This window comes from Amblyomma americanum, chromosome 4 (genome assembly GCF_052857255.1).
Source record: "Amblyomma americanum isolate KBUSLIRL-KWMA chromosome 4, ASM5285725v1, whole genome shotgun sequence".
NCBI classification, from domain to species: Eukaryota; Metazoa; Arthropoda; class Arachnida; order Ixodida; family Ixodidae; genus Amblyomma; species Amblyomma americanum.
The window spans coordinates 189,081,429-189,106,320 of record NC_135500.1 but is presented as its reverse complement, the minus strand read 5'-3'; the positions used below and the strand labels follow the sequence as shown (position 1 = coordinate 189,106,320).

The 24,892-nt window shown below is 47.2% G+C and overlaps 2 protein-coding genes across 2 annotated transcripts in view; both read left to right on the top strand.

Annotated features, from left to right (window-relative positions):
- Nucleotides 1-24,892, top strand: part of LOC144128863 (E3 ubiquitin ligase Rnf121) — a 283,986-nt gene that overhangs the window by 189,190 nt on the left and 69,904 nt on the right. The gene's annotated exons all lie outside the window — the stretch shown is intronic.
- Nucleotides 1-24,892, top strand: part of syd (JNK-interacting protein syd) — a 47,335-nt gene that overhangs the window by 7,551 nt on the left and 14,892 nt on the right. Inside the window, 12 exon segments of the mRNA XM_077662627.1 lie at nt 945-989; nt 8,073-8,090; nt 8,824-8,881; nt 9,158-9,214; nt 12,281-12,425; nt 13,171-13,364; nt 17,531-17,698; nt 19,898-20,159; nt 20,554-20,700; nt 23,249-23,432; nt 23,750-23,968; nt 24,768-24,809. Of these exon segments, the coding sequence (XP_077518753.1) occupies nt 945-989; nt 8,073-8,090; nt 8,824-8,881; nt 9,158-9,214; nt 12,281-12,425; nt 13,171-13,364; nt 17,531-17,698; nt 19,898-20,159; nt 20,554-20,700; nt 23,249-23,432; nt 23,750-23,968; nt 24,768-24,809 (1,539 nt within the window).

The following is a 24,892-nucleotide window of genomic DNA, read 5'->3' as shown; positions in this document are numbered from 1 at the left end:
AAGCAGGCTTTTTGTACCACAAGCATAACCAAATGCTTTGCAACACGATTGCAGTAGTAAGGACTTGGGTGGCTTTATTTCATTGCGTACTGAGTAATACACCGTCAGCTTTACTTTTAGTGCTGTGAACTTCCTCTGCGGGCTGTGGAAACTTGCATCCATAACAGTGAACTGAATAAGAAAACAAAGAAAGGAAAAGGCCTTGTTTTAACAAGTCAGGCAATGTGCTGCTTTCTTCTCATTGACAGTGTTTACTAAGACTAATTCTGCTTGTGTGCTCATTTAATGCTGCTCCAAGGGAATTACGTTCATCCAGGAGAATATGCGTCGTCAGGTTAGTCTTCAAATGCTGGGGCGCAACAGTGGCATGCATAATGAGGCATCAGAGCTTTTTTTTCAGCTTGCTTTGCAGAATACTAGTTGCATTCTTGTTCTTGTGCAGTTCCTCGATTTAATGTTTACTGTTGGTGTGGAAAACCAGGCCTCTTGAGCAGAATGGCAGAACTGGTGGAAGTGCCGGGAGAGTAGTGAAAATGTTTTGTCTAACATCCTTTTGTGCAGTAATTTTTTGAATAGTGGAATAGCGGGATTTACAGGAAAATATTTCTTGCTATATGTGCAAGTACCAGTTGAAGTTGTGTGTTGCTTGTATCACTTCATTGTTAGTGCCTATAGAACGTGAATGTTGAAAAAGTTTGGCTTTCTGCGAAGTTGAGAGTTCACACTCCAACAACAAATACCAACAAATTGAGGAACTGCACTGGGCATCAGTCTTGGCCTCTGCTTTCTGCACGTGCGGGCTGCTTCTTGGATGAATTCTGTATAAATGCTTGCTTGTATTCGTTCTTTTTTTTTTTGCACGGTTCTGTTGGTGCAGGGCATGAAATTGCTTGCCTTTATATTTCTTCCTTGTTTCTACCTCTTGTCTCTCCCTCTTTTCTCAGACAGTGACAGTGAAAGTGAGCCAGATAATCATGGTGGCAAAAATGGTAGGCCTCTATGGCATTTTTGTTCATTTTATTTCTCTGTGCCTAGTTCTGTGTGCTGCTGCTTATGCTGCCTGTGTTCTTTCGTGGCTGTTAGTTGCTTGTGCGAATTTGCCTGCACTAACAGATGTGAAACATGGAGCATAGCAGGAGGTTCGAGGCTTCCCCTCGCCTTTCTCAATGGACCATACACAAAATTTCTCAAGGATGCTTCCCCACAAATCTCAGCTGAATCTTTGACTCTTTCAATATATGTTTCACACTTTGCTGTTATCGGGCCCAGCACTCGTCCTGTAGCATTTACAGATATCTGCTGAGGGCTCTGCATTTTTGGTCAGCTTTGATATAGGGGGAAGTCTGCTGAGGAATTTAAAATTGCACAAGGTCATCGTAAAGGTCACTCAAGGTCAAATAAAATTGTTTTAAAATGTAGAGGGAAAGTCGGGTGCAGTGCATCCAGCGTCTGGTCAATCATATGCTGACCTGCTGTACCATTATAGTCAATCATCCTTTTCAGTGCTGTACTGATGAACGCTTCGTTGTCTTAACAGCCAGGGGTGACATTTTGTTATCAGTAACACAACAAACATTAACACTGCCTTATGTGACCCGCACCTCAAAATTGATGGGGGATTGAAAAAAGCCTTTAAATGTCCAGTATAAGTGCTTTAGGGTCCTTTTATAGAGGTGTGCACACTTTTACACCTTTAAGGTTTCTATTCGACTTCTGTTGTTTGCTGATAAATTTTCTTGAATTCGCTGGTCAGTGTAGCCCTTCCCAGTGCCAGGTGTGTTGTACTAAAATTTAGAAGAAAAAAATCTACTTAAGCTTTCATGCCTTTGGAACATTTTTAACTAGGGCACCACATACTTATTGTTCAATTCTGTTAACTGTAGCAACAAACTCGCTATGTTCTTCTGCATGAAAAATGTGCTGTCTTGCTGTGCAGAGCCTAGTGATATTCAAACCTTCTCTACTAATGATGAGCATTGGCTGGGGGAATTCCAGGAGCCTTCAGAAGGTGCTGAGGGAGTCTCGTGCTCTTGCTTCAGAATATAGCATAAGGATTAATAAAGTGTAACGGGGGGTTTGTTACGAGGTACTGGGGCGACGGGAACGGCAGCGGCAGCAGTCTGGGATCAGATCGGCAAAAGACACACAAGCGTAGCGCTGGCAAAAACTCTCGAGAACACTGTCACCTCGTCTTCGTCTTTTCAAATCATCAGACGCATCTTCTTCTTTAGCCTTACAATCACCCCGGGGACAAGAGGAGCCATCCTGGCGACTTAGGATGATGGCAAGACGGCGGGGTCGTAGTAGGGCTTGAGGCGCTGGACATGAACGGTCTCCCGTCCTCGGCGGCGGAGATCAGGAGACGGCGTGAGGGGTTCCACGATATAATTAACCGGAGAGGTGCGCTCCAGCACACGGTAGGGACCATGGTACTTCGCAAGAAATTTTGAGGAGAGACCGGGAGTTCCTGAAGGGATCCAGAGCCACACAAGTGCACCAGAAGTGTAGTTCGGTGGGGTTTGGTCTTGGTCGAGGCGGGAGCGCTGGCGATGCTGGGTGTCAGTGGTGAGTGACCGGGCAATTTGGCGGCAGGCTTCGGCGTGTTGCGCGGCGTCGGAAACAGGCCGATATTCGGATTCATCAGGGCGGTAAGGGAGGATAGTGTCGATAGTAGCAGAGGGTTGGCGGCCGTAAAGTAGGAAGAAAGGAGAGAATCCGGTGGTAGACTGCGTAGCGGTATTGTACGCATAAGTAACGTACGGAAGGACGAGATCCCAATTCGTGTGGTCAGAAGCGACGTACTTGGAGAGCATGTCTCCGAGTGTGCGGTTAAATCGCTCAGTGAGGCCATTGGTCTGCGGATGATAGGCGGTGGTAGTTCGGTGAATCGTGTTGCACTCTTTGAGAAGCGCCTTCACCACCTCAGATAAGAACACGCGGCCTCGGTCACTGAGCAGTTCACGAGGTGCACCGTGGCGAAGGATGAATCGGTGCAAAATGAAGGAGGCGACGTCCGTCGCTGTGGCAGCCGGAAGGGCAGCAGTTTCGGCATATCGTGTAAGGTGATCCACCGCTACTATAGCCCAACGGTTGCCGTCTGCAGTGTATGGAAGCGGACCGTATAAATCAATGCCAACGCGGTCGAACGGGCGTGGAGGGCATGGTAACGGCTGCAGCTCAGCAGCAGAACGATGGGGAGGTGTCTTGCGACGTTGGCAGGGAATGCATGCGCGCACGTACTTCATGATAAAGGTGTACATTCCGCGCCAGTAGTAGCGCAGCCGTATGCGGGTGTAGGTCTTGAAAACGCCCGCGTGACCGCTGTGGGGGGCAGCATGGAAGTATGCGCATATCTCCGAGCGTAAGTGACGTGGAATAACGAGCAGCCACTTGCGACCTTCGGAGTTGTAGTTACGGCGATAAAGTAGGGTGTCACGGATCGCAAAATGGGCAGCTTGGCGGCGGAGCGCACGTGACGGTGAAGCAGCCGTCGGGTTGGCGAGAAAGTCGAGAAGGGAAGCGATCCAGGGATCCATGCGTTGCGCTGAAGGCATGTCGCCGAGGCGAAGCAAGGGCAGAGAAGCGTCGGAGGTGGAAAGGCTGGCGATCTCGGCTGGAAGGGGGCAGCGTGACAGTGCATCGGCGTCTTGATGCTTGCGGCTGGTGCGATACACGACGCGGATATCATATTCTTGCAAGCGAAGGGCCCACCTAGCGAGGCGGCCGGAGGGGTCTTTCAGGTTGCAAAGCCAACAGAGCGCATGGTGGTCGGTCACAACGTCAAAAGGGCGCCCATAAATGTACGGTCGAAACTTCGCGAGGGCCCATACAATCGCCAAACACTCTTTTTCAGTTACGGAGTAGTTGCGTTCTGCTGGTGTGAGTGTGCGGCTAGCATAAGCAACGACGTATTCGTCAAAGCCAGGTTTTCGTTGGGCGAGGACAGCGCCGAGGCCAACACCGCTGGCATCCGTGTGAACTTCGGTAGGAGCGGCCGAGTCGAAATGGCGCAGAATGGGCGGCGCCGTGAGGAGACGGCGCAAGGTGGTGTATGCGTCGTCGCACGCTGGAGACCACAGTGATAAATCCGCACTTCCAGACAGCAGTTGAGTCAAAGGCGCAGCAATGGACGCAAAGTTGCGAATAAACCGGCGGAAATATGAGCACAAACCCAGGAAGCTGCGCAGGTCTTTGATGGAGGTAGGTTTGGGAAAGTCAACCACAGCACGAAGTTTCGCTGGGTCGGGACTGACGCCCTGCTTAGAGACAACATGACCTAAGATGGTTAATTGACGAGCGGCAAAACGGCATTTTTTTAAGTTCAGCTGCAGGCCGGCGTCAGAGAGGCAGGTCAAGACGTGCTTCAAACGGGAGAGGTGGGTGTCAAAGTCCGGGGAAAAGACCACAATGTCGTCGAGGTAGTAAAGGCATGTCTTCCACTTAAGTCCGCGCAAAATGGTGTCCATCATCCTCTCAAAAGTCGCGGGGGCGTTACAAAGCCCGAAGGGCATCACCGTAAATTCATACAAGCCATCCGGTGTCACAAAGGCGGTTTTGGGGCGATCGGCTTCTTTCATAGGAACTTGCCAGTACCCGGAACGCAAATCAAGAGATGAAAAGAGTTCGGCCCCTTGCAAAGAGTCCAGAGCGTCGTCTATGCGCGGGAGGGGATAGACATCTTTGCGCGTAATCTTATTAAGGCGGCGGTAATCTACACAGAAGCGTATGGAGCCATCCTTCTTTTTGACGAGCACCACAGGCGACGCCCATGGGCTGCTTGAGGGCTGAATGACGCCGCTCTGGAGCATCTTGTCGACTTGGTCTTCAATAACTTGGCGCTCGGCGACAGACACACGATAGGGACGTTGTCGCAGCGGTGCGTGGTCACCTGTGTCGATGGCATGGTTGACAGTGGAAGTTTGGCCCAAGGAACTTTGATGTGAGTCAAATGATGAGCGAAACTGATTAAGTAAAGTGAGAAGCTGTGCCCTTTGCGGCGCTGGAAGGTTGTCGTCGATGGAGCGAAGGAATGCTTCGGTTGAGGAGGGATCGGGCGCAGCAGTAGGTGGGCTGAGTGCGGCTATGGAGAGGTGCGGCGCGTCGTCCGTCTCTTCGCGGATGAGCAGAGACGCGAATGGTTGTACCGTGCCGAGACATTCACCTAGGCGCAAGGCGTTGGGGAACGAGAATGGGTTAGACACGAACAGTACGGAGAGGCCAGCGGATATAGTCAGTACAGCGTATGGCAGAGGCAGACACTTGCGGTGCAGAAAGATAGGGGACGGAGTGAAGAGGACAGTGTCGTCGCGAAGAGGGCCGCAAGAGAGGGGTACGAGGACTGAAGAGCAGGGAGGCAGGTCAATGTCTTCGGCAACTAGGGCCTTAACACAGGCACCAGGAGGGGCAGTGTCCAAGACAGCTTCGGGCAGGTGAGAGAACTCGACTTCAGCTCGAGCACAATCGATGATAGCAGCATGGCGCGATAGGAAATCCCAGCCCAGGATAACAGCATGAGAACAGCAGGGCAGTACGACGAATTCGACGGCATAAATGGTCCCCTGGATTACAACGCGAGCGGTACACGCTGCTGACGGCTGGATGTTCTGAGCGCTGGCGGTGCGCAGTGAGAGTCCAGCAATTGGCGTCCTTACTTTTCTTAAAGAACTACACAGCTTTGCGTCCATGACGGAAACGGCAGCACCAGTGTCGACAAGCGCCATGACAGAAACGCCGCCGACGGAAATTTCAATGAGGTTAGCGGCTGACGGATGAGGCCTTTCGAAGTTCGTTGTGGACGCAGTTCTCGCCTCAGGAACTGCGGCGCCTAGTTTTCCTCCTGGTTAGCGGTGGGGCGACGTCGCATAGGCGAAATAGACCGGCGTCGTGGAGAAGAGGGCCGGCGGCTGGAGAGGGTAGAACGGTCCGGCGAGGAAGTACGTCTTTGCGGCGGCGCAGCTGGTACAGAGTACTGACTTGGTGGGGGCCAGTACCCAGGAGCTTGGGGAGGAATTTCCGCGTCCGGGAGACGACGGCGGCAATGCCGAGCTACATGACCTGGGAGACCACAAAAGAAGCAAATCGGCCGATTGTTCGTTGTGCGCTAGGAATCGCTGACCCTTGGAGTAGGTCGTCGGTAAGCCACTGGCCCTCGCAAATGCGCCGGAGGCGCACTATAGATTGGCGGCTGCGGTCTTGCTACGACATCGGCATATGTCACTGGAGCCGCGACAGGAGGCGGTCTCGCGACGGCTTCGGCATATGTGAGCGGAGCCGCCACAGGTTGTGGTCTGGCGACAACGTCAGCGTATGTCAGCGGAACCATGACAGGTGGTGACGGATGAGCTGGTGGAAGAGCCTCAGCAACTTGCTCTTGAATTGTATGTCGGAGCGCTGGAGTCAGATATGATGGTCGGTCGTGAGCGCTCGGCAGAAAGGAAAGTTGACGTGCCACTTCTTCCCGCACGAAGTCTTTAATCTGCTGTAGCAGCGAGGGGTCAGGAGCAGGCGTGAGCCCAGCGAGCGACTCAACCTGCTGTGGCCGCTGGCGTGTCAGAATCCGCTGCTTGCGCAACTGCTCAAAGCTTTGACACAGCGTGACGACTTCAGCAACGGTACGCAAGTCGCGCGCTAGAAGCATCTGAAAAGCGTCGTCATCGATGCCTTTCAAGATGTGTTGGATCTTGTCGGCTTCCGACATACGAGCGTTGACCCGCTTGCACAAGTCGACGACATCTTCAATGTAGCTAGTGAAGCTTTCACTAGCCTGCTGAGATCGTTCACGCAATCGCTGTTCGGCTCAGAGTTGCCTGACAGCCGGTCGACCAAATACGTCTGCAAATTTAGTCTTAAAAATAGACCAGGTTTGAATATCTGCCTCATGGTTGCGATACCAGAGGTTAGCCACACCGGCGAGATAAAAGATGACGTTGTTTAGCTTCGTCACATCGTCCCATTTGTTGTATACGCTCACCCGCTCGTACGATGTGAGCCAATCTTCCACATCGTTCTCGTTAGTCCCGCTGAAAATGGTCGGGTCCCGTTGACGAAGAGAGCCGGCACAGATGACAGCCTGGCCCACTTGTACGGCCTGGTGTTGGACGTCCTCAGGCATCGTGCGCGCCGGGAGAGCACGACTACGGAGCTCCAGGGCCGATGTTTTTACCCCGCACCTCCACCAAATGTAACGGGGGGTTTGTTACGAGGTACTGGGGCGACGGGAACGGCAACGGCAGCAGTCTGGGATCAGATCGGCAAAAGACACACAAGCGTAGCGCTGGCAAAAACTCTCGAGAACACTGTCACCTCGTCTTCGTCTTTTCAAATCATAAGACGCATCTTCTTCTTTAGCCTTACAAAAGAATAATCAATTTTTGTAAATATTTCTGGAAGAAAAAAGTATCTGTAGTGTGGAGGTACCAAATACGGTATTTATGATTGTCTTTTCGACGTTATCAGTATTAGAAACATGTGCGTCAGCGTAATATTGTGACATGAGTTACAAAGCAGGTAGGAAAAGATAATGGCTGGTGCTTGCAGAACCAAGAAAGTTGTCTGCTGAACTCTGGAGTGCAGACTGGGGGGAGCCTTGTGTTAAGCGAGCATTTAGTAATGTGGGTGGTGCCAGATAACAGGACTACACTGAAAAGGCTGCCATTTTTTGGCAGGCAGTCGAATGCTTTGTGTTCAACCTATATTCAAGTAAATTTGTGAAGCCAGAAGTCGCTGCATTGATATGCGCATGTATTGTGCTTTGCTGCATGGTTGTTCAGTTGCATTTGTGCTCTGTTGTTTGCATTGTCACATCTAATTACAACAGTTTGTTTGCACTTTTGTAGTTTGTTGTGCTTTCTGTGTGTACTTGTATGCTTGTGTGTTGGAAGTTTTGTGCTCTGTCTTTTCTGTTCTTCTGAATAAGTCCCCTTCTTGAGAAACTGCTCTAAAAGTACTATGAGAAAGTGCTCTAAAAATACTGTTTGCTTTTAAGTAAACCATTACAGAATTGAGTGAGTGTTGTTTAACAGTTGAGTAACAGCTTTGTTGTTTCTTCTGTTTTTGCACGTCCTTACTGACAGTTACTGACAACATTTTCGGTAAGCATGACTTGTGTATTTTTTTAACATGCATTTGGGCAAGACTGCAGATTAGCTGCAGCTTGCTGTAAGGCCCCATTCTGAAGTCCACTTTTGCCTTAACTGTTGCTTTTACCTAACCTGTAAATGTTAGTTTGTAACTGAAGGGCCACTAATAAATACCTACTTTTTATATTTATTATGACTGCAAGGAAAGTCCTATCGATAAAAGTATATATTGTGTTTAGTCATAACATTTCTCGTTCTGGACTGTTGCTACAGGCCTGCTTTTTTCTTTCCCCTGAAGCTTCTCATGAGAGTAAGCATGATTTCGAAGCAAAGCTTCGTGCTTCTTAGTACTGTGTGCAATAAAAAAAAGCAAAGCAGCTTTGTTACTTGACTGCCTAGCTCTCAGGCTGAAAGCTGCTGCTTTCGCTTTGTGCATTTTTATGCTATAAAAGCCACTCTCTCTTTCGCAGTACATGCTTTCGGTCAGACAGAAATAAGGTTTCAATATATGAGGGCTCAGGCAATACGTGCAACTGTTCTTTTTCAGATGTGTAAATGCTCGCATGGGACAGATTGGTTGATTTGTAAAAAACATGGTCTTTGACTTAACACCAGCAAGAAAAGATAAATATTTAGGAAATGCATTGATAAACACATTGCCACCAATTCTTGAGGATTTTGCTGAGAGGTGCTTGCTTAAGTCCGTTTCATGGCGAGTTTGGCTGATTGGTACTTGTTCATGCAGGCATGGGAAAAGAAGTGGAAAACATCATCATGGAAAACATTGAGCTCCTGGCCACAAAGTGAGTGTGCTCAGTTTGTTTCCCACATGTTTTTGTTTTCGCATCTGCTGTTTGGAAGTAGCTATGCATGTTTGCTTAGTTCACGGCAGGGTGTTTGCTGCTCACGAGAGGCATCTCATGTCCCCACTTGTGTAATGGCCAAGGCAGTGGTGCTGAATGGTATGGGTGGTGCCAGGGGCAGCTTTTTTAAGGGGGCTCTCGGGGACTAACATGATTTGTCTCTTTGATCATGCCCATCGCATGCCTGGATTAACACCTAGTTGTTTCTGCTTCTAGGAATGCGCTAAACATTGTTAAAGACGACCTAATCGCCAGGGTTGACCTTCTCACCAGGTGAGTCTGACACCGAGGCTGTGCTCCCGCGTTTTTGGACTGGCTCCCGTGCAGATGGCCCTGTTGGAAATTCTGCGCCTCATTTGAATGCCTGAAAAAGGGTGAAAAGTTGTCTTAAAAATGTGTGTAAGGGTTTAAGGATAGTGCCAGTACTGCTGGGGTAGGCTGCATTACAACTACTACTGGGTGCACTGTACTGATTCAGTGAAGCAGGGAAACAGATTTCTGACTCTCATTTGGTGAAGCAGTTTTTGGGAGTAGGGGGCCAGTCGGAATGTGCTTGATGACTTAAGCTGGTTGATAAAATGCAAGGGCTGATGAGCATTGTATATTAATTGCTTTTTGTGTGCCAGGCGAATCAAGCTTTTGGAAGTTATGCAGAGAAAGGGTAATTTGATGAAGTGCCATGTTGTACGAGAGGCTGACATACATTGCAGGCACTGTCAGTTTCTCATGCATGAGCGCCTTCTTTTTACTTGTTTAATTAAGTGGTGATGTAATTGCATCTATGGCAGGAAATTACCTCATGTAACGACTGCCACAATAGATCTGGTTAGGCTGTGCACAGCGTGTAGTTTCAGCTTCCATGGCCTGGACTGTATGAACTGAACTTATTCTGAGTGCTGTAAAAAGGTAAACTGTAGACCAGTGTACATTCGACTGTTTGGATCAGAGCACATTATGTTATTTTGGGTGTGGGGAGTGGGGGGGCGGGGGGCGGGGGGGGGGGGGGGGGGAAGAGAGGGAAAGGAGAACGGCAAAAAAAAGAAAACCATAATACAGCACATACGGGATGCGAACAGAGGGGCAGGCAGCTCAGTCTAAAAAGCAGAAAAATCGCAGTGGAAATACTCGATACACTATGCAGTTTAAGCACAGTTAGTATATTAGCTTGCGCCTGTAAGTGATGCAGCATAAATGAATCTGTTAATACGAGGCACCTTTTTTCGGGCACCTAACAAGCTTTTTGGCTGAAACGAGTGCCTGTTTTTCCAGCAGGGTGTATATAGCTCTGCCATGCATTGATTAATGATCTAGACACTGCATGTGCTATGGGGATCCCCAGAGCTTTGTTTTTCACCCGATTTCCTGCCATTTACCGCTTGGGTGCTGGTTCGTATCATCTGGTAATTGTCAGGGTCGTTTCCTTCATAGTAATTTGTTGTTTTGAGTGTAGCTCACCAGTGTAGCTCACTGGTGTTGAAACTTAAACATAATTTCACAACTGATATGTGGGTGATATTATTTGTGCATTGGTAGTCTGGTGGAATTGAGGAATGGGCCTTGCTGGCACGGCAGTTATTCTAGCTCTTAGAGCCTATCCTCATGAGTACTCTCTTACATGTGGTTATGTGGTTTGATGGCATCTGCTTTCTCTTTCTGCAATTCTTGGATACCGGGTACAGGACTGTTCAAGCAAGCTTATAAAGAAGCATGGGCCCCAACTGTTTGCTTCAGTAGTGGGTTCATTGAGCTAACTGCAGAAAATTTAATGGCACTTAGCAGCTTAGAACCTTTTAAGGCACAGCTCTAAGCCAGCTTGCTGCAACAGCATTGCAGCTTTATAAAAGTGCTCTTTCGATGAAAACGCACCATGCATGTGCATTCCTGTTACATGTAGTCTGTTGTGGTTTATTGCAACACTGCTGAACAAGTAGCAGGCTCAATGAGAGACAACTCTATAAGTGATAGGTGCTGATAAAGTACATTACCGTTTTTACTCCCATGTTGACTAATACATTATGCAGGTCAATTCCCCAACTTTGGGAACCAAAAAAAATACTTTTTTGAAGTTGAAATGTCGTATAGGTTGCCCAGATGAATTTTCAGGCTCCAAACACTGAAGCAAGGCGACTAGCACAGCCCATCACATATTGGCACTGCAGCTTTATTATGAGAAACTCATCACCAGAGATGGCGCACTTGTGCACCGTGCATGAATTCACTTCATCCCAAGAGATGCACAGAAATACACGAGACTTCATTAAACCTCGGCAGACACCCTCAATGTCTGCAACGTCACTGATGTTATATTTTACTGGCAGTAATCTTCCTTGGGTGCATGAAAAGCTTGGCATCGCTATTGCACACGAAAAGGCACTCTTGCTGCTTCCATCAATATCTGTAGCACTTTTTGGCAAAGTCTTAACTCATGTTTGGCTGCTCATCTTTTTATACCAATTTTAAATTCTATTTGGGACTGACGTTCGGGAGGCACGACTCTCCATGCGGCTGAGTGACTGGAAAAATTTTGATTTTACGATGAGGACTCAAAAGCATGCGGTCGGCGCAATGGGGCTCTGTTCTTGTCATTGTATCGACCTTATCTGAGAATATTTTGCATGACCCTCTTGAAAAAGAAGAGGCATGTGAAACCTTTGTGTATCTACCGCAGTGGCTTAGTGGTTATGGCGCTCAGCTAATGACCCAAAAGACGCGTGTTCAATCCTGGCCATGCTGATCGCATTCCGATGGAGGAGAAATTCTAGAGACCCGTGTACCGTGTGATGTCAGTGCGCACTAAAGAATCCCAGGTGGTCGAAAGCCCTCCACTACGGTGTCCCTTATAGCCTGACTCACCTTGGGACGTTAAACCCTATAAAACCAAACCTTTGTATAGTAGTAGTGAATAGCAACTGCCATTGTGTGTGAGGGCTTGAAGGCAGCCGGAATGCAGGACTTGCTGTGGTAGCATTGTTGGCATCATTCTCTTCCTTCCTGTTCTACCTTTTTAACTGGGTTAGTGCCTCACCCTGGCCGTGATTTGCCTATTGGGCCCGAGTTTCGAGTGTGTGATTTAAAACAAAAAAGGTAAACTTATACATGAGTAGATATGGGAAGACAGACATACTAGCATTGGCACTATGCTTCATCATCATCTTAAGGAAGGACAAGAAGGCTGGCAGTTTCTTGTGTGATCCTTTGCTCTTGTTGTGTGGACTTGCCTTAAAAATTGAGAGCTGTGACGCAAGAAACCAATGGTTTAAGTGCTATTTGACTTTTAGGTGAACACAAACAGTACACAACAGCTTTGTAGGCTGAGGATCTTGTCTTGTTTGCTTACAGCGAGAAAGAGATCCTCCAGGGTGAAGTGAAGACCCTGGAGCAAGGACGAGACAGCCAGAAGCACAGGGTTCATGAACTAGAGGAAGAACTCAAAAAGTGTAGAGAGGAGATTGAGAAGATGAAGGCCACCAAATCTGATGATGAGGTTTGTAACCTCCTTCCTTTTTTACCTTTTTAAAATAGTATAAAGTGTGCGTGCTGTTCAAGGAAGTATTTTTAAAAAAAAGTATGGCGCATGATGGAGATGGCCTGTCCAGCATGAAACAGTACTACTACTATCTCGCGCTTGGAGCTTTCTAAAGATTTTGTTTCTATTCAAGTGTTCTACATTCCATAATACATTTGTGTTGAAATGGGGTTATGTCATGTATTACTACATGAGTGAGTGATTCATGTGCAGTTTCTTTAGTTCAGCAGCTTTTTAACTGGCGTTTCTTGTTTTCATTGTAGATGTACATTCTGAAACTGGCAAGTATTTAAATTCAAGGCTTACTTCTTAAGTCTGCATATACATTTATTATGTGTAACTTATGCTGAATGTTTATGTGCATGGTTTCCAGTTGAATGACTGAATATTGTCCACGGTATGGAAATATGCCTCCGTGTTGCACTGCCCACATTGTGTAGCCACAGGTAGTAAGAGAGGGGGTTATGAGGTTAGGGGAAAAGATGGGGTTACAGGATATTTGTGATGCTGTAATGTGCAAACAGGAAGAGAGCATGCAAAGGTTTTGAGATCAGACTACATGGTCTTTGTAGGGAGGCTATTAAACTGTCTACATGTAACTGCTCCACGTCTCATACCTCATTTCTTATGTGGGAGTGTGTACTAAGGTGCAAATGAATGCTTTTAAGATGAGAGCCAGTGCCTTGCTTCTCATTTGCTGCAGCAAGAAGACGTACCAATGGCTCAGCGGAAGCGCTTCACCCGGGTGGAGATGGCCCGTGTGCTCATGGAAAGGAATCAGTATAAGGAACGCTACATGGAGCTACAGGAGGCCATACGGTGGACTGGCATGATCAAAGCGTCACGCACTGACCCCACTGTGGACTCTAAGAAAAACCGCTCCTCCATCTGGAAAATGTGAGTTGCTTCAAGTGCCACGCAGATGCCTCGTACATTTAGGGATAGATGTCGCCTCATGCTGTTGATAAAAAAAAAAATTCACTGATGGTCAATGCAATTCATGCAGCAGAGTATGCTGTGGTATGCGTTACCATTAGTGACCTCACTATGCGACCAATTTATGTGAACAAGTGGGCAGGGAGGCTGGCGGGCGGGCGTATGATATAAAATTTTAACTGCGTCTAAAAAAAAAAAAATCTGTCGAAACCATTTTTTTTTCAGCGTAGTGAACCCTCTTTCCAAATTGATATAAACTTTTCTGGAAGAAAGTGGATTCATTGTGCAAGTAAATGCAGGGGAGGGTACTAGATTGGGCTAATTTGCCTGATCGCTTTCTGTCATGAACCATAATCTTGGCACACAGCATTTTCGGCTTCTGCATTTCACCTCTGTTTAACTATGGCTCCTGCATCCATGAATTGCGCTTGGTAACCTCGAGCTTAGTAGTAGAACCCAATAGGCTCTGAGTCCTTGCCTCAGATGCTTGGGTCATATTGCCTGGCTGTAGTCCCCCACTAAATTTAGCTATCCTTTTCCTTTTTTTTGTGGCGCAGTGTCTGCAAAGGTGCCTACCTCACTGTAGCAAGTTGCCATGCCTTTGAGGGCATGTTTTTAGTGTTCGGACTTCGCGGTGGCTCAGTGGTTATGGCGCTCGGCTGCTGACTTGAAAGACGCGGGTTCGATCCCAGCCGCGGTGGTCGAATTTCATTAGAGGCGAAATTCTAGAGGCTCATGTACTGTGCGATGTCAGTGCACGTTAAAGAACCCCAGGTGGTCGAAATTTGCGGAGCCCTTCTCTACGGCGTCCCTCATAGCCTGAGTCGCTTTGGGACATTAAACTCCATTGAATCATATACTATTACTGTATACATTGTGCAAATATGAAAGGTGGCTCGAGTACATTGGGGAACTCGCTGGGTGTTGTGGGTTGACAAACACTGGGGCTCATTTGTTTATACAGTCGAACCTGGATATATCGAACTCGGAAGGGGATCGCGAGATACTTCAATACAGTCGAACCCTGCTATAGTAAACTCGGTTATAGTAAAAACTCGGATATAGTAAAGTGAAGCTGCGGTCCCATTTCACCTTCCATAGATGACTGCACATTTTTTTGTTATATATAAATTTTTTCAAAGAAACGACTATAGTAAAGAGCGTCTGGCCGTTGCGATGTACTTCCTGCGGAATGATGACATCGCGGCACTCGCGAAGTCTAGGATCGCGAGGCCCGTAGATACCAAATACAATAAAATGGCGCCCTTTGAGGTGGCTTCACCACCAAGCTCAATAGCCGCGCGGAGAAGCCAAATTTTTGAAGACCTTGAAGCCGTGAGGCAAAGCGCGCGGCGCGCACGGAAAAAGTAAACCTGGCTATGAACAAAGAAAGAAGGTGGTGCAAGTCGCTAAGAATGGAAAACCAGTAAAAGTTCAGTGAGGACTAGAAAAGGAAAGAAAAGGGCGTGCATTCGCACGGCAGCAAGAACCATGGGGAAGCGGCGACAAGAAGCGGTGGCACTGCGTAGGCTGTTTTGCGGCGTTTCACAGTGTCGCACGCGTTTCTTGACTACTGCATCTTGATTTTCATTCGGAATCAAACTGGTGCTGCATTCGTAGCCGCCTTGTATTCGTGCAAATGCAGTACTTTCCACAAGACGTAAACCAAGTCGAAAACGTGATAACATGTGATAGCTGAAAATAAATGATTATCACATAAAGGGACAATAAGAGGAGGATGTAAGGCATTGCTAAGTGTTTCTTTTATAAAGCAACACTTCGTGCTTAGTAAGCAGCCAGACAGCCTAGTCAGAGCCATGCCATGACCAGCAACTGATATAGTGAAGACCCTGATATAGTAAAGATTTTTGCTGGTCCGAGCTACTTTACTATAGAGTGGTTCTACTGTACAGCGATAATTTGATATATAAAAATGGCAATAGATAAGCCTGTCTGTAACCTAGAAACAAGAATACATCACACCCAGGCTAGTGACATGCTGCTTGCAGCGATATGCTACCCGCTGCTGTGCTGCCGGCGCATGTACAGCTTGCTTGGTGCCATTAGACCTAGCTTGCTTCGCATCAAAGCCACAGCGGACGATGCTTTGGGACTAGCCATTGCCTATTATAAGATGCCCAGCCTCGTTAGCAGCACACTGAGAACAGAATAATCACTCATTCAAATTAAGGTAAAGTTGATTTCCGCAACGTCTTTGGTAGCGAGGCGAGTGAAGCATGCCATTTGATAGCTACTAGGAGTAAGCTTCAAAACACTAGCGCAACCAAAGACGAGGACAAAAAAAGAACAAAGAACACCATGAGCGCTCGTGGTGTTCTTTCTGTTCATTTTTTGTCCTGGTCTTTGATTGCGCTACAGTATTTTGAAGCTATGTACTACCAACAAGCCCAAAAAGCCGCCCCACTGAACTAGCAGTTAATTTTGGCTTCACTGCATGACAGCAATGTGGCGTGGATAATGAATACTGAAGACCACCCTGAAGCGTACCCCACGTTCACTTCCTCGCGTGGTTTCACAGTGCTAGCGCTGCAAGCAGGCACCCAACGCCGCGAAGCCGACCCGTCACCACGCGCAGTTATCGCAGAAACCAGTTAGCTGGAGCGCCACTTGCAGGAGCGCGATGCAAAGTTCGATATTTCGAGTGACCAGCGAAATCGGAGTTCGATGTGCTACGCACCTCTGCTATACTTTTACACATTATTTTCAAGAGGATTATCTGTCTATTCAGGGTATTGAATAATTCGAAATATCCGGGTTTGATATACCTGGGCTCGACTGTATTCTGCACATTTCCTGGATGGTTATACCGCTGTGTTTGGTTGGCATCTGAACGTTGTATTTGATGCTTTATCTCTCTAATGCTTAAGTCATGCTTATAGATAGCTGTAAATGTGGCTAAAGACTGCAGTTATTGATGTGTCTCTCTCATGCAATGGCTGGAAATATAACCTGTGATGGCACACTGCTTAATATGACCTGTCAAGTGTTCTGCTTGTGCTGCTTCTTCATCTTGATGGGTGGTGGAATTCCTTTCTTCCCTTTCATTCTCACGCATACGCACTTGAAGCACAAAGTGAGTACTGCTAGTTGTGTGCAGTGCTGGCAATTTTGTTGCCTTTCCATTTCTTTGTGCCTTTTGGTTTTTCTTCTGCATGGCTGAATGTTGCACTTTGCACTCTTTATACTCTTGCTTTCACTACGCAAATGCCGGCCCTGTTTGCGAACTAGATCAGCAGTATTCTTAACTCGACAAAGTATTTTGGCTTGTGACGATGAAGGTGCTTGCTCACGCTCTAAACTTTTTGCACATTATAATTTTTTTGAGGATTCTTAACTCTTTTCACTAAAAATGAAAACTTATTAGAAACTGCAGGTTAGTGACACTGATGTAGCATTGCCTTGTTGGTTAGTTTAGCATAATAGGGGCAATAGCAATAGCTGCAAACCAATCCTCCTCCTTGTCGCTGTGTGTGGTTAGAAAAAAGATCTTTTTTCACTAGCAAGTTTGAAGTTAGTAGACAGATTTACTTTCATGGTTAGCTTTTCTTTTTTTTACTTTGTGACATCCATGTCAGGTGTGAAGCAAGATTTTTTTTTTCAATTTGAGCTGTCCTAGCTTTTATCTCTGCAATCCCTTGCATTCTTTTGATTGGACTAGTTTTTGCTTCAGAAGTGCATGAATTATGCGGAACAGCTAAACTGTAAAGAAGCACCTATATGAGCTAAATTATTGTTGGAAAAGTTCACCATTTGGGTTTAAGTGTATTTTGTAGTCCTTATAAATCTGCGAGTGTAAAGAACTGCTATAAGTTCTTGTGAATTGCACTCTTGGTGCAGTGTATGTTGCGACTGGCGAAAATGCAGCTTAGACACCTTTGTGGATACCTGTAGTGTTGTGTGCATCATTAAGACAGCCTGTAACCTCAAGATTAGTGCGTTTTCGATGTGTGTTATGTTGCTGTTGCATTTACTGTCTATATGCTCTGCAAAAAATGGTGCAAGGTTTGTTCATACTGGAGGGCAGTAATATCTGACACAGAGCTTACACCTGGTTGTTATATATGTCGGTTCAAGTGTGTGTGCAATGAGCGAACGTTTTAATGCAGCTTCAGCAACTTGTTCAGCGCTGCTGACAAGCCGCAGCAGAAGCCTGTGTCGACAGTGAACGTTCGCTACAACGCTCCTTCGACAAGGCTGAGCCCTGCTCTCGAGTCCATGCGGAAGAAGAGGCTAGGAGAGAAGCACAGAGGCTTTGACTTCCTCGACAGTGATCTGTATGTCTGTGCATTCTCTATTTTTGGATGTCGGGTCAATTGGGGAAGATGTGTAGTGCTACCCTTGCCTGAGGTGCGAGTACCGTTACAGTGGCAGAGTGTCGTGTAAGTAGATTGTATTAGTGGTATTGCATGTATCAGCAGGATTGCAGGATTGTGGACTTTAAGGTATAAAAAGAATGCTTGTTTACAACTCGCTTGTACGGCATTTTACATATTTGAAACTGTAGAGTTGTGTTGCAGCTGATTGACTCTCGAAGCACATCTACCCCTGAGACGAAAGTTGAACTGACTTGAGTCCATCTTATGCCTCATTGATATTGTTGTGCCTATAAAGAGGCTATGCCGCCCACGCAGAAGGTAAAGAGATCAAGATGGAGGCCTCTTTGTGCTCAGACCTGGCATGCGGCCCAGCTGGTTCGGTCTCTTGTTCTGGGCTCAATAAATCCTTGCTTGTAATATGCGAGAGGTACGGGTATCGATACCCCGCACCCTCACCAAGATGGTACAAGCAACGGTTTATTGAGTCTGGAATGGGCGACTGAAACCAGTTGGGCAGCTTGCAGAGTCTGAGCACGAGACAACCCGACTCATTCTCTTTTCCTTCTGCATGGGCGGCATAGCTTCTTCATGGGCATAATGTCTGTGATGTGCCTTTTCTTTCAGTGCATTTTATGGCTTGATTAAAGGCAGAAAATGTTAGCTTTTGGCAGGGAAGATTTAGGGGAAATACTTCATGGTAGGCCAGAGGGGAAGGATTACCCACCACGTAGTGGTGTGCTGTGCAATGTGGCTTGAAATTCTAGTGGCCCATGGGAGGCATCGTAGCATTTCATGACTTGATGACATATCTGCTACTATGACTGTTCACATCCCACAAACTGCTAGAATATACATTTACTCAGTCGACTGAAAGCTGCTGAATGCATTGTTCTACATAGTGCAAGCTGCAAAGTTTTTTCATTAAAGCCATTCATGCAGTATGGTAAACAGTAAGGCGTTATCAATCCGTCCATTGTTGGGACAGCAAGTTTCCATATTTATGAGGCATAAATGCATTGAAAAAGTTTGTACCTGAGAAAAAGTCTATGATACAGGCCACTCATGTTAACAGGGAAATTCCAATAAGGAAGGGCGTCAGGTAGGGAGACACAATCGCGCCAGTGCTGTTCACCGCCTGTTTACAGGAGGTATTCCGAGGCCTGAATTGGGAACAGTTGGGGATAAGAGTTAATGGAGAATGTCTAAATAATCTGCGATTCGCTGATGACATTGCCTTGCTGAGTCACTCGGGAGATGAATTGCAAAGCATGATCAATGAGTTAGACAGGCAGAACAAAACGGTGGGTCTAAAAATTAACATGCAGAAAATCAAAGTAATGTTCAACAGTCTAGCAAGGGAACAGCAGTTTGCAATTGGTAGCGAGGTGCTGGAAGTGGTAAAGGAATATGTCTACTTAGGGCAGGTAGTGACAGCTGATCCGGATCATGAGAGGGAGATAACTAGAAGGATAAGAATGGGGTGGAGCGGGTATGGAAGGTTCTCTCAGATCATGAATGGAAGTTTACCAATATCTCTGAAGAGAAAAATATACGACAGTATCTTACCGGTGCACACCTATGGGGCAGAAACGTGGCGGCTAACGAAAAAGGTTCAGCTCAAGTTAAGGACAACACAGCGAGCCATGGAAAGAAAAATGATAGGTGTAACGTTAAGAGACCGGAAGCGGGCAGAGTGGGTGAGAGAGCAAACGCGGGTTAATGACATCCTGGTCGGAATCAAGAGGAAGAAATGGGCTTGGGCAGGGCATGTGATGCGAAGGCAAGATCACCACTGGTCCTTAAGGGTAACGGAGTGGATTCCAAGAGAAGGCAAGCTTAGCTGGGGGCGGTTAGGTGGGCAGATGAGATTAAGAAGTTTGCGGGCATACGGTGGGCGCAGCTGGCAAAGGACAGGGTTAATTGGAAAGACATGGGAGAGGCTTTGGCCTGCAGTGGGGGTAGTAGTAGTAGTAGTAGTAGTAGTAGTAGTAGTAGTAGTAGTAGTAGTAGTAGTAGTAGTAGTCGTCGTAGTAGTAGTAGTAGTAGCAGTAGTAGTAGGATGATGATGATGTTAACAGGAATCATATTAATGGAGCACAACTGTATCTGAAGTTTGTAGTGTATAAATGTGTGTGTACATATTCACATACATTGCAGGGCATCAGAGCGGCTCCAGGCGCAGCGTGCCCGCGAACGCCGGGAGCAGTACAAGCAGGTGCGGGCCCACGTGCGCAAGGAGGATGGCCGGGTGCAAGCGTACGGCTGGAGCCTGCCGACCAAGACGACCCCTGTGAAACTCGACCTGCCCCAGCCCCCACTGAGTGCAGCTACACACCGACCTGTGGGTGCACCATCCCACGTTCCAGTGCCAGTGCCCGTCTTCTGCCGTCCACTCCAGGAGACCAGCTCCCCAATGAAGGTATGAAGCTGGAAGTGCTGTGAAGTGGCATTTCTGCCTATCTTCAGAGCATATCCAACAAACTCTGGAGCAGACTTCTTGGTGAAACTCGCGCTGTAGGGCTCTGATACCATCACCTTTGCGTTAAAAACTGATGGTTGTATAATGCAACCTTAATGCTACAGTTTCTTGGGTCAGCGAGGATGGTGGTTTTGAAATATTGATGTAAGCATGCGTTGTCGTGCATTACGCAGCTAACTTTTTTTGTGTACTATCATACAGCTGGGCAGTGTGCAGGCTACCCAGTGAAAAGCATTTCCTGCTTACACATGCCCTTAACACCGATATTGACTGAAATTTTTTCTTGGCATGTGAGGGAATTGGCATGAAGTGAAGTGCGGCCCCTGTTTGGCAGGTTTGGTGTGCAGCTGGCGTTAACCTAACTGGCGGCCGGACACGAGATGGAGGCACCATTGTTGGGGCAAGCATTTTCTACAAGGAGCAAAAGGCTGATGCACCGTCGCCTTCCGACGACATCGACAGACTCGAGCTTGAAATTAGGGTAAGGCATTAGCATCGCACGTGCTTCATGCAAGCTGGAGTCCAGGTGCCACCGCTCGTCCTCAGGCATCTCACTCTTCTTGCCATGTACATGGTCCATTGCTTTGCTTACAACAAAGCAGTTTTCTTCGCTGTGTATTTGTGCTTTGTGGTGTTAGGCTGTCAGCACTTCCTGCTTTTGTACCCATTTGTTGTTCCTTTGGAGTTATCAAACATCATTATAATGAAATAGTTTTTTGCGAAATAGTGGATATGATGAATGAATAGGGATTCCGCTTGGAAGCTCCCATAGAAGCCTACGTATTTGATATCTCGTTTTTGCCTGGTAACATTTTCCTGCAGCGGGATACAGTGAACCTCCAATAAACCCCACTCGTCATTTAGTGCTGAGTATGTCAATTTGTAATGAAGCCCCACACTTCCATACCGATCCAATATGGCAAATTGACCATTTGCGGAAAAGCGAGCGCCGCCTGTCGTGCAAACAGAGAAGCTCCGCCGGTACCTTTGGTTGGAAAGGGGCTCTCGAGCAAGCATGCGCAAGGCAGCGTTCAGCAGCTCATGTGCGCTTGTTTTGTTGTTTTAGTGTTGTTTATTTGCCGGAAACGTGTGTCAGCTAACGAAAGAGTATGATGGAAGAGGAGAACATCCCATTTCCGTTTTTATAAACGGGGTGGGGCGAAGAGTTTGCGCGCTGTAGCCTGAAAAACGACCATGTGTGGCAATACCTGCACTCTGCTACCTCAACGGAGCGCCGAATGACAAAGTGAAAATGTGCGTGAATGTGCGCCTATGCGCGGGCGAGTGTGACAGTATAATGGGATGCACTTTCCTAATGCGCACAGACGTTTACGTATGCGCTTCCTTGATAGGGCCGGAGTTTCTGCTAACTTAACACAACACCTTTCGCCTCAGGGCACACTTAGCTGATTATTAAAGGACCCGTTGTACTATATCAATCCCGGCTCGTGCTGATACGGCAGAGCGTTGCTTTGCGTGCTAAAGGGCCGCGGGAGCGTTAGAATGCGCGGATATACGCGAGGCTGCGCTCGGCCGTGCTCCCGCTGTTCAGGAAGCACATTGTAGCATTAATGGTGAATGTTCATACTAGTATATATCATTCGGTTTTCCTGCGTCGGTGGCAAAACTCTTCTAGAACGACCGAGCAGTGTGTACTCGGCAGTAAGCGCGAAATAAAGCAGCAACACCCGTTTCGAAACGTGCTGGATGTGCGCATTACTGGCCCCATCAACGGGTTCGTCTTTTGCGCCTTGTATGTCGTCGCGGCCTTTATTACGTACAAGTCTCGCTGTTGCAAAACACGTGGTTAGCTTAGATAAATCGTGTTGCAGTTACATGTCAGTTACGTGGAAGTTATAGCTCACATCAGTCGTCGCACTAGAGCGCAGGAATGCACGGCTGGCTCATGTTTTCCAACCAAAAACCAAACCGCCCATAGAGGGCGCTGCCTGCGCCTTCACCACGCATGCGCAGAAACTTCTGCGCAAATGGTCAATTGCAGTTCTCTCATTCTCCTACCTCCTCAGTGCACGTGGCCAGCTGTGAGCATGCTATGCTTCCCTGGTTCCATGTTCAGTTTGTTTTTCATTTTCATAGCATGGGCACTTGGGTAAAATTGTTGTTCTTGATGGTATCAAGGTCCTGCTGGTTTCAGAGGGCCAAGCAACAAAAAATGAAAGCGTAAAACAGTTTCCTTTGGCCTGAAGGCTTCCATCATCAAAACCTGCAGTCTGGCTTATGCATTCGCCACAATACACTCCTGTCTGAAAAGTGTTATGGCCCTCATGGCTCATGAGCTGTATGACAAAGCCAACCAGACAGTTACTCGTGACGAAGTCGGCACGGCAGGCCCTCTTTTTCGATGGTCCATAGTGGCTTTAGCAGCAAAAAATGAAGTTAAATATGTGTTGTGAATACGTCATTTCCTGACCTTTACAACATTATTCCTCCAAGACTTATTTTCTAGGCTCTGAAGCCTACCCAGGCTACAGACGGGGGTGCGCATTTGCAAGGCTGACATAATCTGTTGGTGCACATTTATTTGGCCGCGTGGTGGGAGCTTCATGTGTATGCTGAAAGCTCCCGCAACGCACATCAGCGGCACACAGAACGCCAGCTATCACCCTAGTGAAGCAGCGCCTATAACAAAGAAATTGCGGGCCACCTTTGACTTCATTATAACAAGGTTCAGCTGTGTGCAGTCCTGCATGTTCTTTTAATTGTACTGCTCCCCATTGAGACTGTCTGAAGCATTGATTGATCGGTATTTCGTGCAAATAAGACCCTGTCCAAATCTCACCCTTCTCTGTGCCTCACTTCGTGTACATTGGTCTGAGAAACACTATTGGTGTTTTTTGCTTACTTTCCATACCAAAGCCTGCTCTGTTTGCTTCCATTGAATTGAAACAGCCCTGGTGCACTGAAGTTTGGGTTTGAATTCCTGTGCCAGCATGGCCCAGCCAAATGCGCTATTTGATGACACTGGCAGCTTATTTTGTTTGCCTTTCCTGCACTCCTTACTGTTGCAGCAACAGGAGCAGGAGCGAAGAGAGCAGGAAGAGATGGCTCAGCGACTCTCCTCACTTGTCTGGATATGCACGTCAACCCGGGAGAACAGCGAGGTGTATGTCATAGACGCCAACAATCCAGCAGACATCCTGGACACGTTTCATGTCTGCCCTTCCCATCTGCTCTGCATAGCTTCAGTGCCAGGTAGGAAAGTGGAGAAAAGCTGGACGTTGGCTGTTTATTTTTGTTATGCAGCGACAGTGTCAATGATTTTGTGATGAAAACATTGTTTGTTTCAATGGTTCAGCTGGAAAGAAAAACTACTGCAGGAAGATCGGCCTGTCACACCGGTCCCCTATTGCATTTCCTGAAACAGTTTTAGTGCAGAGCTTTGTGAAAGTGTTCTACTCAGCTTTATTTTCATAGTCTGATAACAGTCCATAACTTTTGCACACCCTCCTTGATGGGATTGCCGTAACTGGAAAACAAATAACAAATTCCTCATCTGTTTGTATTGTCAGGTGCGAAGGAGACTGACTACCCTGTGGACGAAGAGTTCAACAAACTTGGCTTGGATGAGATGATCGATGCAAGCCAGCAGGAAGTGTCATCCAGCTCCAAGATGTCTGAAGCCCAGAGTGCGGCTAAGGACCAGGATGGAAATCCCAAAGTTGGAAAGCTTGTATTTGTCAAGAGTGCCCCTGCCCCTGTTAGTAGGCCATCGTCACCTCCAAAGGAGAGTGAGTACTGTTTCTGTGAAGGGTGTTCTTCAGTGTTCTGTTGTGTTGCCACTAAGCCAATTGATGGGCCAACTGCGTATGTATGTAATACTTTGCATTATTGCTCGAGACTGTGCAGGTAGCTTGAGTGTTTCTTGCTCTGTTCGCCACTTGTTTCAAATGTGTATTTAATTAATGATATTACGTATCCTCTCCAGGCCGTAAGGCTTTGGGGAAAGAAAGGGTTGCAACAATGCAGCAATGATGTGTACTTTGACAAATCTATGCATTTTAATGGGGGAGGGGGGGGGGGGGGGGGGGGGGGGGGGGGGGGAAGGGGGGGGGGGGGGGGGGAGAGAAAGAAAAGGATAGAAGGCATGCAGTGCTCGGCCAGTGCAAAACAAAATGGGTGGCGGTTAAAGGTGTCTGCTGGGGTTCAAACTTGTGGTTTCATACAGACAACATTCTGATATAATAGTTTTGTTATGCGGTCAAGTTCCTCATGACGCATTTCCAGCTTCGTGGGAATGGTCAGCTCCTTTTTAATGAGAAACAATAAGCCAGATCTATTGGGACTTCGAAAGAGCACAGTTGTGGGGATAGGTCTTTATAGGATAAACAAAAGAAAAAAAAATCTGTGTTGAGAAGTGATCAATGTATTCCTGGTTTAGGGACTTTTTCACTGCAGAATGGCTTTTCACTGTTATGACAAGTTTTTACATGCTGCATTCATGAGCCTGAGTTGTGGTAGTGATGTATATGGTTAAAATGTTGTATAAATTGATGTAGACATAGCTTGCACCCTTTTCTTCATCTCCAGAAGGGGAGGAGGCAGCTGGAGCAGTTGCAGAGGGAGTTGACGGTAAGTGTGCGTGAAGGCTGCTTCTCAGATTCTGTAAATTAAGGAAGGCACTGGGTGCATGATGGGCAAAAATCCATAACAAA